This window comes from Orbicella franksi, chromosome 1 (genome assembly GCF_964199315.1).
Source record: "Orbicella franksi chromosome 1, jaOrbFran1.1, whole genome shotgun sequence".
In the NCBI taxonomy this organism is placed as follows: Eukaryota; Metazoa; Cnidaria; class Anthozoa; order Scleractinia; family Merulinidae; genus Orbicella; species Orbicella franksi.
Genome location: NC_138145.1, coordinates 31,416,050 through 31,430,431, shown reverse-complemented (window position 1 = coordinate 31,430,431; position 14,382 = coordinate 31,416,050). Strand labels below are relative to the sequence as shown.

The following is a 14,382-nucleotide window of genomic DNA, read 5'->3' as shown; positions in this document are numbered from 1 at the left end:
CTCATGCCACTCACCCAGCCATTCTTGCTTCATTGTCCACTGTCTTCTTGTGGCATAACTTTTGTGTATAACCCAAACATGAACTTGTTTGCAGGCTATGTTGCACATTACAATAAAATATTGGCTTATGCTTTGCATATATGTTACTAACAAGGCACATGCAAATTACTTCAAATGTTATTTATATATACTAGTGGGTTTTCTTGTTTGTGATAATGTACTATTTATAGCAATAATGTCAGTGTGGGGGTCATTGTTTTATTTTCTTGCTTTGAATCTGACTTGTAGTGGACGAAGTGTCATTGTGCAAATACTTAATTGAAAACCTTTATCTGTACAGGTTGCAAGTCTTCGAAAGCAGAAGACAGTTGAGGCACAAGAGGAAGAAAGTGAGGAAATAAAACATATTAAAAAGGTAATCAATCTACTTACATGTACTCTATATGTGGTTTTAAATGCACTGTCCCTTAAACAAGTATAATTTTATGAACCTATAACATTTCAGCCCAGTAGCAAAAAGATTAGTTCTTAAATCCTAATCCAAGATTCAAGGGTGAAACATTCCATGTATCATTGCATGTAACACAATTACTGCTCCTGATTCGACATTGTACTTAGGACATCATGCTTCATGTACCTTGCAATAATTATTGTTACATGCAGCATTTTCAGGGTGGTTATAGAGCAACGTAGAAATTTGGTACAAATTCCATGCAATGATACACTCAACTGTATGTCCAGATCTTTTAACTCTACAGAATTTATTCATAAAACCTTTCTTTGCAACTATAAATTAAAACCTTTTTCAAGTTTGTTTGTGTTTGTTTTGTGGTACATTATAACTACAGGTGTTAAAGCTACTAAGTGAAGTCAAATCAAATTTTGGACTAGAATGAAATCACAAATTTGATAAAATCTAAATAAATATGAATAATCATAGTACCAACATTGTAGCAGCTATTTCTGCCGAGGCTAACAAAGTAACAAAGATCAACTTATTTGCCAGTAAAAAATAAAGCATGATAACTTGATAAACAATAATAGAAGTCACTTGTTAACAGGTTCAAAGTCTCATTCGAGGCTGGCTTTGTCGTCGCCGCTGGCACAGTATAGTGCAAAATTACATCCGGTCACCTCATGCAGAGAGCATGCGTCAGAGGAACTCAATTTGCTTTCAACTGGTGGAAACAGAGAATGAATATGTGCAAAACCTCTCTACACTTGTGTCATGTTTCTACAGGCCTTTTAAAATGGCTGCTAGCTCGAAGAGGCCTCCGTTAAGCCATGAAGAAGTCAATTGTATCTTTCTAAATAGGTATTGTACTAAACCTGAAATTAAATTTTTTCTCAATTTAACTAAATGTCAAACAAGACCAGCCTGAGGTCATAAGAATGTCAAGAAAATACTCTCACATAACTTTATAAATTATAACCCTGTTGAGTCAATACCTTAGATACCAACTGTTAGCTAGAATAACCATCTAAATCTCCTGTACACAAACTAATGGTGGCTGTTACAGCTTTTCCATAAATTAAAGTACAGGTACAATTCGTTAGTCAATAAACTTTTCTGCTGACATATTGTATTATATGCAAAAATTCTGCATTCAAGATCCTCCTTGAAATTAATGCCGTTAAAAGCATTTAGTGTTTAACCCAACACTCCACATTGAAATTCATTTGTGAACCACCTCTATCTTATTATTTAATGAACATAAAATTAATCTTTTGTCTTTGTGATAGTTTTAACAAAATACTGAAATTCTGATGAAATGAAATTCTGGAGATCAATGTTTAACAGTAAATTTATGTAAAAACTTTAAATGGATCCAGCACATATCTTAGTCACTAATTCTAAATCTAATCCTTAACTCCTTTAAAAGATAGCGTAAAATAAAAGCAATAATGTTTTACTAGACAAATTAGTGCTTGCATATGATCAAGTTTATATCTTTATGTATTTTGATTGCAGTGAAACAATTCTTTTCTTGCATCAAATCTTTCTCCAAGGACTTCAAAACCGAATGGAAAGTTGGCCAACCTTGATTTTAGGTGAGCAGTGATTAAATTGAATGAATGGTGCTAAATGTAGCAAGAGGTGTTGACCGTAAACCAAGACTTTTTTCAATGTTGCTGATTCTGATTTTTCTTTCAATCATGTTAGTTGTAGGATCTAAATGATGAGTTTTGTTTATTCTCATCACCTGAAAACGTTTGTTGATATGTTAAGGACGTTCACGCTTATATTGTTTCTGTGCATCCTTACTGCGCACGCAAATTCACACGCCACGTCATGCATGAGCGCGCGCGCTAAGTGATAAAATGAACAATGATAGGGCAGATGGCCATTGCTATAGCTTTTCCTGGATTTAACGATCTTGAACCTTCGGTGACCCCTATTTTTCTTTTGATGGATCCTTCTCTCTACCGATTTTCTACGTTTAGCGAAAAAATGAAGAAAATCTATCGACTAGAAGTTTCAATTTTTTGCAAAATGCGCCATCAAATTCCGTTATTTTTAGCTCTTCGTTTATCTGTGCGAGGGTATCAAATGCCTCTTGAAGGGTTAAGTTTTGTGAAAACGTTGGTAACGTTTGGAATTACTTACACAACAGACCCACTTCTACAAAAAATGACTAAGATCGTTTGTCTCCCCGGGTTGACTCACCTTCGATATTTCGTATACTAGAAACCCCTGTACACCATGCTGAATTACGTGCGCCAATTTTTCAAAATCAGGGTAGTTTTCCACACGCTTTATCTCTGAAACGAAGTCGGTGACCCCCAATTTTTTTTTTTTTCATTTCTGACGCAAGTAACTCATTATCTGACTGTAGTGAAAATTTAAAAAAATCTATCGACTGGAAAATTTTCGCGCGAACGTCCTTAAGGAGAAATTAGACTAGATCTGTGGTCTTAATTAAGAGAAGTGAAGTTTTTTCAACAGTACTTCATGAATGATTTGGCTACTCTACTCAATCCAAGTCGATTTAACAAATACATCTTGTGGAACCACTGAGCCATACGAAAACAGGTTTTGGAACCCATACCAACGAATCTGTCGCTACAACGAACTATTTTTTTGTGCTCCCAGTCACAAATTACTGTGTTGTAAGTTAACACGATACAGCGGAAATTGAATTGAGCCCTACCTGTTTGCAGACTCCCTAGTGGGGTATAGGGCGAAAAAAAGCGACCAACAGAACCAGCTGAGTGCGGTCTGGTGTCTGAAAAAAAAAACAAAAAAACAGTATGGCAACCAAGGCGACTCAAAAGCTGGCATATCATTGTTTTTATCACTCAAGGAGAGAATTAAATACCGGAGAAAAGTTAGGAATATCAAGGATAATAACCCAATGGAGCGAACTGGATACTCTTTTCAACCAGTTAAAGCGGGGTTTTTAAATGCGTCTAACCCAACTTATATGATTATTAATTTTCGTCAGATAGCTGTGGTTCCGCAGGCCCCACAGTGTTATGGCGAAAATTAAATATTAGGACAGATACAAGAAAAGCTTATTTAAAGAGTTTTTTTCACTGCCAAGTTGAGATGGACATTTGATACATAGCCTTGGTGAAGGGCCCTTCAGCAGTTTTTTGATGTCCTCGGCTAGGCTTGATAATACACACTCGCCAATGAGCGTGCCAAAAATTGGACATTTATCATAAAGTAAATGATGAGCGACTTGGCAAACGCATATTGGTTACAATTAGACAGAAGATACGGCGTGTGATGTGGCAATTATTTCCCCTTTGAACAGGTGACTTGTTTGATATGCTGCTGCCAATGTTGAACATTTACCAAGAGTACGTAAGGAATCATCACTATTCCCTACAGGTAAAGAATACAGTTTATTGCTATCTGTACTTATATTAACCGCCTTGGTGCCATCGTGCAGATGGACCATCGCAGAATATCCGCCACAGATGCTTGGCCATCATCTGTGTTATGATTTAATTTGATATTCCTTGGCTATTCTAATTTGTTGGCACTGCCAAACCACCGTTTTAATTTGCCCTCGTTTACTTCCATTACTACGCGAAAGAGAGGAAGAGTTCAAGAAAAGAAAATCCGAGTTCGTCGCTTTAAAGATTCGTTTTGCGTAATATTTTCCGTTCTTAGCTGCTTTGTTACTGTCTTCCGTCAGTCATTTGCATTAATTTCAATTTTCTCGCTGTATAGTCTTCTCTTCAAGGCAAAAAATCACTTTGTTTTTCGTTTCTTTTGTTGAATCACATTTGCACGTTGTGTTTTATCTTTGGATATCGCCTTCATTTTAAATTGATAAACTCTATTTAAAATCAGTTTCAGAGACTAGACAATGCAGCTGATTTACTCCGTCTGCTTTTGTAGTTTTATTATCGGTTAATAACGAGTTTCAAAAAGACATCATGACATGTCTTTTTACAAATAAATATAAAATGATAACAAGGAGCTCGGTAGTCTGCTCCAGGCTCCTGGAACTGACTTCAGCGTTCCACCGCTGATTCGATTTTTACGCCTGGCTGACGTTCACTGAATTGCGTGGAATAGCAGCAATTCTAGCAAACTGGCTCGACTAACTATAACGACGGCTGTAAGGCTTGTTTTTTTCACGGACGAGTTCACCTGAATCACGATCCTCAGAATTAACTGGTCACTCATCAAAATCAATAAATTATGGACAAGGGCCTGGTTTAAGTTGCTTTCAAGAGTCGTGGATTATGTTCCATGCATAGCCCTTTTATCGTATTGCTACCCCTCCTCGATGGGTTGTTATTCTATCGCAAATTGCCCCTCCAGATTTAGACCGATTTAGTTACTACGAGACTCGTATGAGGTTAAAGTGTCTTGCCCAAGACACTAGCTGGCTAGCTTCGAACCCCTCCAGTCCAACGCGATACTGTAACTATTAAGGTCGGTACACGCTAGGGAACATGTTGCGGGACATGAAGCAGCGTTAGTTTTCCTCGTGTGACATTTTCTCGTTGTCGCATCTTTCTACCTCTTCTTTTCTTTATTTTTCCTACAACCGATTTAAAGCGTAATAATTCTTGTAACTACTCGGCTCGTTTAGTTTTTACTATTTTGAGTAGTTTTTTTGCTTATTTAAGTTTAATGTATTCTTTTGCTGTATGATATTCTCTGTATTATGCAAAATAAAATGGTTGTTGTTGTTGTGTACTGCTCTTGCAAACATCCGCTTCGTGTCCACCAGCTTGCGTTCTGTCCCTGCAACATGTGGCAGCGTCCTATGTGTACACAAGAAGGGGCATAGTCACCAGTGTGTACCAACCTTCAACTGTGTCGCCGTCTTTCCCTACTGTGTTAGGACTGAAATACTGTTTTACAAGTGGTGGTTTTAAGTTTTTAATTTTCATTTTGCAGACTTTGGCGGAGTGCAAACAACGGCCAGCATTTAGCCGACTTCTTAAGTTGTATGAAGAAAAAGCAGTGTGTTGTGGACGGACAATAGAGAACTACCTGACGGCTCCAATGCATCGGGTTAGTAGCCAGCAAACCGTACAACACTTTCCAACACTATCGAACGCGTCCAATCCACTAATACCCGCTGCTAGGAACATACAGCATTCTTTGTAACAGAAATTCTTAACTTTATTGAGTTATTTTTTTGTAAAAAAACTACTTCTTAGTCGGCGCGTCGGGCATATTATGGACGGGTCAGTGGATGAGTGAGTGAGTGAGAGATGTATGTATGTCACACCAATCAGATTGGATCTACTATAAACAGCCAATCAAATTTCTTGTTGTAAAGGTAAATGGTATGCGAGAAGATTTTTTGATCCCGATAAAGTTCAGAACGGCCATATTTATTCTTCTATAGAAGAGGAGGAAGTATTCATATATTGGGTTTACTTCGACATTTTCTTTGGGTTAGGGTGAAGATTTTAGTTAAATGAACGAGATGAGCCTTGAGGTTTGAAACAGTTCGTGAGCTAGTAGTATGCAAATGCAACGAGATATTTTTATTTTTAGTTACAAAGGTAACTTGATACTTTTGTTTTTCACAAGGAGTAAATTCAATTGGAGGTCACGAATCGTCGCTTCTAGTTCCTAGGACATGTTTTAGAGGGGACGAGACTTTCGATTTGAAACAGTTCTAACGTTTACTGTAGTAAGTGCGGGTAACAATTGTTTTGTTCTTGTTGCATGCAAATATAACGAGATATTTTTGTTTTCAGTTACAAAGTGTAATTTGACACTCTTGTTTTTCACAAGGGAGTAAATTCAATTAGAGCGGACGAATCGTCACCACTCTTTCCCACGAGATGTTTGCTATCTTTAGTAACAAATGGTAATTTAACACTTTTGTTTTTTATATGGGAGTAAATTCAATTAGAGCTGACAAGTTATCGACTATTGTTTCCAGGATATTAAACAAAAAAGAAGCTTTCATTTCTGGACGGTTTTTACGTCTCTGCGGTAGCACTTTAATAGTTTTATTTAATGACATTCATTTCAGTCCGATATTTTTAAAGGTAAAAAGTATGAAAACTGTTCAAATGTTCTTTGAAGACTGCGCGGCACCAAGTTAAAGTGCAATTTAATTAAATCAGACTTTCAACGTGTCAGAGGTTTTTTTCTCTCTCTTACTATTTTCGGTGAAGTTGTGTTGTGTTGTGTTGTGTTGTGCAAAAAGGTAAACTTACGACTCGTATAAAATGCGAAAAAGTATCTAAATTAACTTGAGTATTTTTGAGGAAGAATTCCTCTTGGTAGTTGAAATGGTTATGTGATCGGTGAGTGAGGGAGTTAGGCACGTGCGCGTGTCACACCAATCACAGTGCGGGTTGTATCAAAGAACGAATCAAATTGCCTGTTAGAAAATAAGATGGTATCTACATTAATCTGGAGACGTGTCAGATTACTGTAGTTTGTTCAGTCAAACATTTTATGGCTTACTGTTTAGCTATCATACCATGACCGATGTAACATCGCAACCAAAAAAGCTTGTCAAATTAACCAAATCATTACTGTACCATGAATGCTCCTATCTCCGACACTTCACGCAAAAAAATAACTCTTGCACGCCTTGCGTGCCTATGTTTTTTATAAGTTATTTTATTGTGCCGTTTTTTATCATGACTTTATTTTCATGTTTACCTGTCGCAGACTGTATTTCGGACAGTCGAACGCTCGTGTTTTAAAACATTGTTCGCTAGAGAGCGTTTCTTTAAAGTTTTCACCATGCATGATTCATCCTGGATGCGATATCTTCAAGGAGACGTATGCTGTTTGGAACTTTTCCTGTTTGGTTTAATTTGCTGCTAAACCGGCTGTACTTTTTATTTTTAATTCGAAGCGCTGCAATCCTAAAACATATCTATCATGTTGTCTACACGTAATTCCTTTGGACATCTTGCCCCTAGAATTCTGCTAATGGCTGATAGTGTATGATAGCTCAGCAAGTAAGATTGCAGCATTTACATTAGTATACTAGTAGAACATTTGAGACGAGCTCTCTATAAAGGCTAACATTTTTTCGTTCCATTTTCTCTTATCAACCCCCCCCTCCCCCCCCCTCCCCCCCCACTCTCAAGGCAGAAAAACGGGACTCCCTCCAACCTTCCCCGATTGGCCGTTGTATCAACATCTGCAGGAATCAATTACTTGAAAACATTAGAAAATCAGAATCAGTTTTGAAGTGTAGTGAAGTTGGGCGTGATCGTATGCTAGCCTTGAGAATGTTACGGCTGCCACTTAACTTGCCAAGGTCTCCCTTCTTCCCGCTCCGCAGGAAGGAGACAAAGCCTGGGAACAAGGAAGAGAGACACAGTTTCACCTTATCAATGAACTGTCACTGAGAAATCGTTTTAATACCATCCACTTACATCCATGTTTTATCAGAAATACTGAATCCGCCGGATCTGAAGATGAATTAATTTTTTACCTCACTGGAATACATACAAGATTTATAACTAAGACAACTCTTCTTGTCAGCTCTAACTGTAGCCATAAGAGACTCTTTTATAGTCGTGCTTTATGGTGCGATTTTTTTCTAGTTTATTCTTAAACTATATTTTATTAGTTACAGTTAGCGTAGTGGCTAGCAATAAGGATCCAGTCCCTTATTTTGATAATGTTAATTAAATGTCCAGTGCAGAATGAATCCGCTAGATAATTAACTCTGATCATCTCAGGGAGCTCTGAAATACTATCCATTTTTTTAAATAAAAGCAAAGTGTGTCTTAGCCCAGTATTGCAAAAGACGTCAGGATGTGAATGCATTGCCTTCCTAACAGATGACGAGATTTACTTTCTTTTAGATGTAAGCTACAGTTGTAGAACCTGCGTTTCGGCTTTCACATTTGTTACATAACTTTTCACTCGTCCTGGTATTGTAAACATTCTGAACATTGTAACACCAAATTGAACGTTTGCGAGATCTGTGGAAAACGTTGACAATTTATACAGCAGTAGAATATTTATTTCAGTTTTACACTTCACCCTGTACTGATATGACTAGCTAACAAGTTCGCAACACGCCTGCGTTTTTCACATTGCTGTCGAAGCGCAATTTATTATGAATTCAGGCAAAGAATATTTTGTTTATTTTAAGTGTTCAAGTGGTGTCAATAGGAAAAGACAACTTGAATAATAAGTTGAACTCAAGCGCTGTCTGTTTTATTGCGCGGCGTGTCCCAAGTTCACGATTTTAGTCAACATTGCTGGTAATCTTTTCGAATTTTTGAATTTATGTGATAATTGCCCAATGGAAATTTCCAAGTCATTTAGAATTTATTAGTGTAAACTTTGCTTACTCTGGGTTTCAAGATGCGCCAGGCTATGAAATACAGGTGATAACAAGAATTTTAATAAAACAACAACAGTTTTGTGTACTCCAAATTTACCTTGCTACGCTTTTGTTCGGTCTTTAATGTTTTTCTCTCGCTGTGTTTAAGGATGTCTGGAACAACTCCGCTGGGAGCCCTATTTTAATATAAAAAGCTATTGGCAAAGGCTTTACAAACATAAAATTGATTTGTTATTCGACGGCGTTGATTCTTTGCACGAGTGTGAACAGTGTTGAGTGAGAGCAAGAGATTCTGAGGTAGGTTATTTCGTCTCTACGATATTGCATGTTATCTGCTAGGTATTAATTCCCACTTGCTATTCGTCTGTTATTGAAAAAGCTCTTGTAACTATCGTGGCCTGCTCAATTTCCCTAGAAACAACAGATGCTGTCTTTGTTAGCAACTCATTAATATTTTATTTCCCTGCTGTATTTAAAATATAACCAGGACAGGCTTAGCTGTCGTATAAAACTTGTACAAATGAAAATGGATATTTAATTTTCACTTTACCGCAGGTTGCAGATTTGGATTATTTGATGCAGTTTTTGTAGCTTGTCTGCTTGTTTATACGCCCCCGTAGTTTTCGTGCACTGGAGCATTCCTTCTTACTATTCAGCATCTAAACAAAGTACACTTTTATGCTCAGTCCATTTTCGCACGGCCATTAGTAATTCTTGTTTTCAGCTTTCTCGCCATTCTCTTTTTAAAAGCATGGTTTTAAAGGAATAAATTCTATTATAACGTCGGTGTGATTAACGAGCGAATTGACTTACTCCCAGATTTAGAGTTGATATTGAAGATCTTGTTGGCCTTTTCGCTTTTTTTCATTTGTGCATTGTTAATATCACGCTCTCCGAGGGTAAATATATTCAAATGTCCAAACCGGCGCTAAACCTGCACGGAAATTGAATTCTTGTCGATGAAATCTTAATTTAACCATTTATTATCACACCGAAATCTTTTTTTAATGGCCAGATTATACGCTTCAAGAAAATGTTGCGTGGTTGCCACGAAATTCAGTCTTCTCTCTCGTTTGGAAGCCGATCGTTGTTGTGTTATTCGATGTTAATTTGGAGCGTTTCGCCGGGTATTTCATTTCAAATTGGCTTCTGAAAACAAGGCGCGAACCCTAAGTGTTCAATTGCGACAATTAAGCATTTGAAGCTTGAGAGGTGTCAGCGGCAGCTTTTATTTTTGCGTTTCCGTGCGATCTTCACACGATAATCCGATGAGGCTTGTATGTACAAGACATCTTGGCTCCCACAGGCAGCGTTATTGCGTTTCTCATCTAGCCTAGCTCCTGTGTAAGTACAAGGGTGTACCAGCATTTTATAACTCAAACTGATTCTGTGTTTCTTAGTCAGCGTAGCATGTACGCCTCATTTGTACATTACATTTCCATTTCTATTCTAAAAATATAGCAAAATTTCATTTTAATTTTTAAAAGTTCACGATATTTACTTAACTTATACTGTTACTGTTGACATCTCAGGCACTTGTAATATTATTGTTTGATCTTGTTTTCGTAGATATTAACATAGTCCTATCGTCATTGCCAGCTACCTCTTGACCTTTTCCTTCGTCAAATATATACAAACGTATATTTACTTCGGTTACGACAGCTCTAAAACATCAATATTCCAACAGGGAGGTTGCATATTTATGAAAATTTGACTTGGTTTCTCTATTAGCGTTTGTGTGTTAGTGTAGGCGGTCACTGGACGGGAAGCAGTTACTGTTCTACTTTTCTATCTCCATTGCCTGCGGCTAAAATGCTTGTTCTGTGTCTTATCAGTAGTGGACAGTAACAAAGTTCGTGTTCCGCTCAACTTTGCTTGCGTGGTGTCCGTATAGTAATCTAATTCAACTAACAGTATGGCGACTTTCACTCGAGTATTTCCGCGAAATTTCCAACTATTCCTTACTATATGTTCTGGGCTAGTAAGTTTATAGTTCTGCTTCAAATATCAGTGTCAAATCATGTGAGGGTGGGTTAAGTTACTTATATGAGACTGTGAAAACTAAGTTATATCAAGAGTTGAACCTACACCCCCCCCCCCTCCCCCCGGGAAGATGCTCTTAAAAGCTCCCCTGAGTGTTAGGATCATCATCATAATTATCATCTGTCTTTTTCGCGCCCTGCCACGCATAAGGCCTCGGGTGTTAGAATGCACAGTAGTACTTCAGAGGAAAGATCTTTCAGGATGTAATTAAGTTTTCACGACATATTTATTGTTTGTATTTTTCACCGGCTCTTAGTCTATTAGGTTAAAATTCTTTTGGTACAAGTATGCTTCTCTGTCAGGATAAGTACACTTCATTTAAGTCGTTTTAGCGTTTGCGTAGTAGAGATTGTAGTAAACAGCCCTGTAAATCTACTGTTGTATTTTGCAAACAAAAATACAATCTTTGTGGTGTGATATTGTCTTTACTACATTCTGTACAATCACTTTATAGTAGCTTGTAGAGCAACAATAAAGTGGTTGTATAAAGTGGTTGTATTCCGCAGCATAGTCATCGATACGTAACGTAGGAAACGAAGAAAAATGCAGACGCTGCAACTATAGAATCGGACCACTCTAATTGAAAGATCTTTATGGACTGTAACTACTCACGTGAAATATTTCCTAACATGCGTTTGAGAGCGTTCAAACTAGATACCCAAGTTATTTTAAATTGAACAAAACCAAATATAAACATCTGTGTTTCGCCGTCAAAGTGGGACAACCTCTGATTCTAAAGAACACGGCAGAGCTAAGAATCGCTGCTGGTAAGAAGACAACCAGTTGTTTATTTTAAGTACATGGAGTAGAGAAATATTGCCTCGGCCATACCATTGTCTTCTATGTTTGGATTCGTCAGAATTGCAGGTAAATTATTTCAGGCTCTTTGTGGGGTAACTGGCACAAATTACATGCAAACAGTATAATGAGAATGCAAGAGGCTGGAAGGGTCGACACCCACACACGCGTTGACCGGATGGTTTTCATATCATTAAATCTGTAGGGTTATATCGTCATGTCTAATGCTCATGGAAATTACTGGCGCCAACTTCACCAATTGTCAAACGACTCCGCTCTCATTTCAATCGTCAGTCGAAGAAAAACTAGTACGTACTGCGTGAACATGATAGGTGTGAGTCACAGCACCCAGTCTTTAGACCCCTTTGATACTCTCGCATGTTTTTTTGGCATGCTTTCAATTAATTGGATTTGTTCAGTACCTAGTTATATTGGCCCATCCTCTAACTGAATTCGCGGTGTTTAACATTGTTGTATTTGGTTCCAGGTCCCAGCCTACATTATAACCTTGCATGACCTTCTGGCTCTCACTCCTCATGATCACGTGGAGAGAAATACGTTGGAGTATGCGCAGAGCGTTCTGGAAGATCTTTCCACGGTAAGCTTGATTGGTTAACACTTACTGAGTTAACGCCGAACGCTTCGACCCAGGGGCAGGTTCAGGTCGGTTCAGGAGGGTCAGAAGTTTGTAAAAGAATTCTTTAGAGTTGTAAATGTAGTTTATATATTTTAATTAAGGGGGCAGCTTTGTATGAGGATTGCGTTCTTCCCTCTTGGCACCCTACTTGCATGTAGATATTTATATATTTTTGATGCAAATAAAGTTGTTGTAAATAAATAAGTCCAGTGAACAAAATCGATTCTAACGTCTTGTAAACTCTTCCTTGCACCACTTTCGCCCGTTTGACTTATTCAGAACTGTCGATCTTCGTTTTCAGGCTAGTATTTGTTTTTGCTTCTGGATGCCAAATTTATCGGCATTCAGAAGAATTGTTTAGAACATAAAGTTTCCGAGGGCAGATATCAGCCAAAAGACCCACGACAGAAACGCCCTTTTGTTTATTAAGAAACGCGAGTGGAAGTTTCGGAGGAGAGGAAATAGCTATGGTGGCTGTTCTTTTAGGGATTTGACCAAGTGACAGTTTCTTGTACGTAATATGTCTTATGCTGAAGCCCGTTGCAGCTCATCACCATTGGTGTACAGTCTTTCCAGGATATACTATTCAAAGACAGTATCATCGTTTCCACATCACACATTTCAGAAAAAATAGCATTCTATTTTCTACTCGGGCTTCAGCTGGAAAGCCCGAGTCATAAAATGCAAGCCGTTCGTCGTCGTCGTCGTATTTGGTCACCAAATGGGGGGTCATGGTCCCAGGCGTTCCTAGCGTGGTGCGTGGAAACTGGGGATAAGAATGCGGAGGCGACAGCTCTCGCTCTTCATGAACAGCAATGTGATATACAAAATGCTGTGTTTTGTGAAGAAAGTTTGGGAAATACTCGAAGAAGATGTCGATCGTTTTCGGAACGGGATGGCCCACGAATTATATTAATTGAAAACCTGCCGGATAAGCAAATTTCATGTTCGTTCTCACGAGATCACAAATGAGCCATTTACGAGTTCAAACTACGAAAACACGGACAAAAAACAAATTATGATGCTGAGACGAACAACACGGATGTTGAGAAATCAAAGAATCATCGTAAGCAGAACTTGGTAGATGAGGCAAACAACATGCAATTGGATAAAGGGGATACTCAGCGAAGCAACTTGAATAGTAATTATCTAAGCGTAACTCTTTGTCTTAAAAAGTATCCTGATTCGTTTAGTTGGTTTTATCCGGCATCCGGGAAGTGTTTTCAAAAAGCTAGATACCTGGCAATCTGAAATTATCATAGAATTTCCACGGAATAATTCATTCCGAATTCTTCGAATAGTATATCCGCCATCACTCAGTAGGTCTTGGTATTAACAATGTCATGCAAACTGTAGCGGATTTTCGTCCAGTTATGGTCTGTTATGTGCTTTCATGCCGAGGCAATGTGAATTCAGTGCAGTTCGGAAATCCATTGGTATTTCTACACAGAGATCGAACATGCTCAGCAGGTTCGAATGGACATTTCGGTGGAAAAACGGAAAGACTGATTTCTGACTGCTGGGTATATATAGTGTTTTTTTGAAAAACCGTGCCCCTGAGGCCCCATTTATATGGTCTCGGGTACCCGAGGCAACTCTACCCCCGAGGCAACTTTAGCGAGCGTTTATAAGTGAAACGTAGTCCCTGTACGCCGAGTCAAAGTTGACCCTGCATGATTATTCATAACCGTTATTGAATAATCAAATGTGCAAATATCCCTCTTTCTTTGAGTTTCCCTCGGTCATTCGATCACAGTGAGTTTTGCTGAGTTAATTTTCACTTCTTTGATACGAATCTCTGCTTTAAATCCTAAATCTAGGCATTACGTGACACTCGCCAGGCCGAGAGGTGTCCCGGTTGGGCGAGGCAAAGCGTTTATATGAAGAAATGTTGTCCCGCTTGCCAGGGCTACCCTACCAGCCGAGGCGAGACGACTCGCCCACCTGAGTTGCCTCGCCCTCCGAGACGGGTTCGCGATCCTAATGTAAACGGTTGGTTGAATTTTGCAAAGAAATAAGCTAAAAGTTACCTCGGCCAGGCAGCTCGGTCGAAACTCGGGGGAGGGTTGTCTCGGGTACCCGACACCACTTAAATGAGGCCTGAGTCACACAAAGTTCGTCGGACAACTTGCAAACTCAAATCATTGA

At 38.5% G+C, this 14,382-nt stretch overlaps 1 protein-coding gene across 3 annotated transcripts in view; it reads left to right on the top strand.

Moving 5' to 3' along the window:
* The window catches only part of LOC145503079 (ras-specific guanine nucleotide-releasing factor 1-like), a 46,026-nt gene that overhangs the window by 13,126 nt on the left and 18,518 nt on the right, over positions 1 to 14,382 (top strand). For all 3 annotated transcript variants that reach the window (XM_081482509.1, XM_081482527.1, XM_081482519.1), the window contains 6 exons: positions 341 to 415; positions 1,062 to 1,315; positions 1,973 to 2,052; positions 3,762 to 3,838; positions 5,369 to 5,485; positions 12,085 to 12,195. In XM_081482509.1, coding sequence (XP_081338635.1) covers positions 341 to 415; positions 1,062 to 1,315; positions 1,973 to 2,052; positions 3,762 to 3,838; positions 5,369 to 5,485; positions 12,085 to 12,195 — 714 coding nt within the window. The remainder of the gene's footprint in view (positions 1 to 340; positions 416 to 1,061; positions 1,316 to 1,972; positions 2,053 to 3,761; positions 3,839 to 5,368; positions 5,486 to 12,084; positions 12,196 to 14,382) is intronic.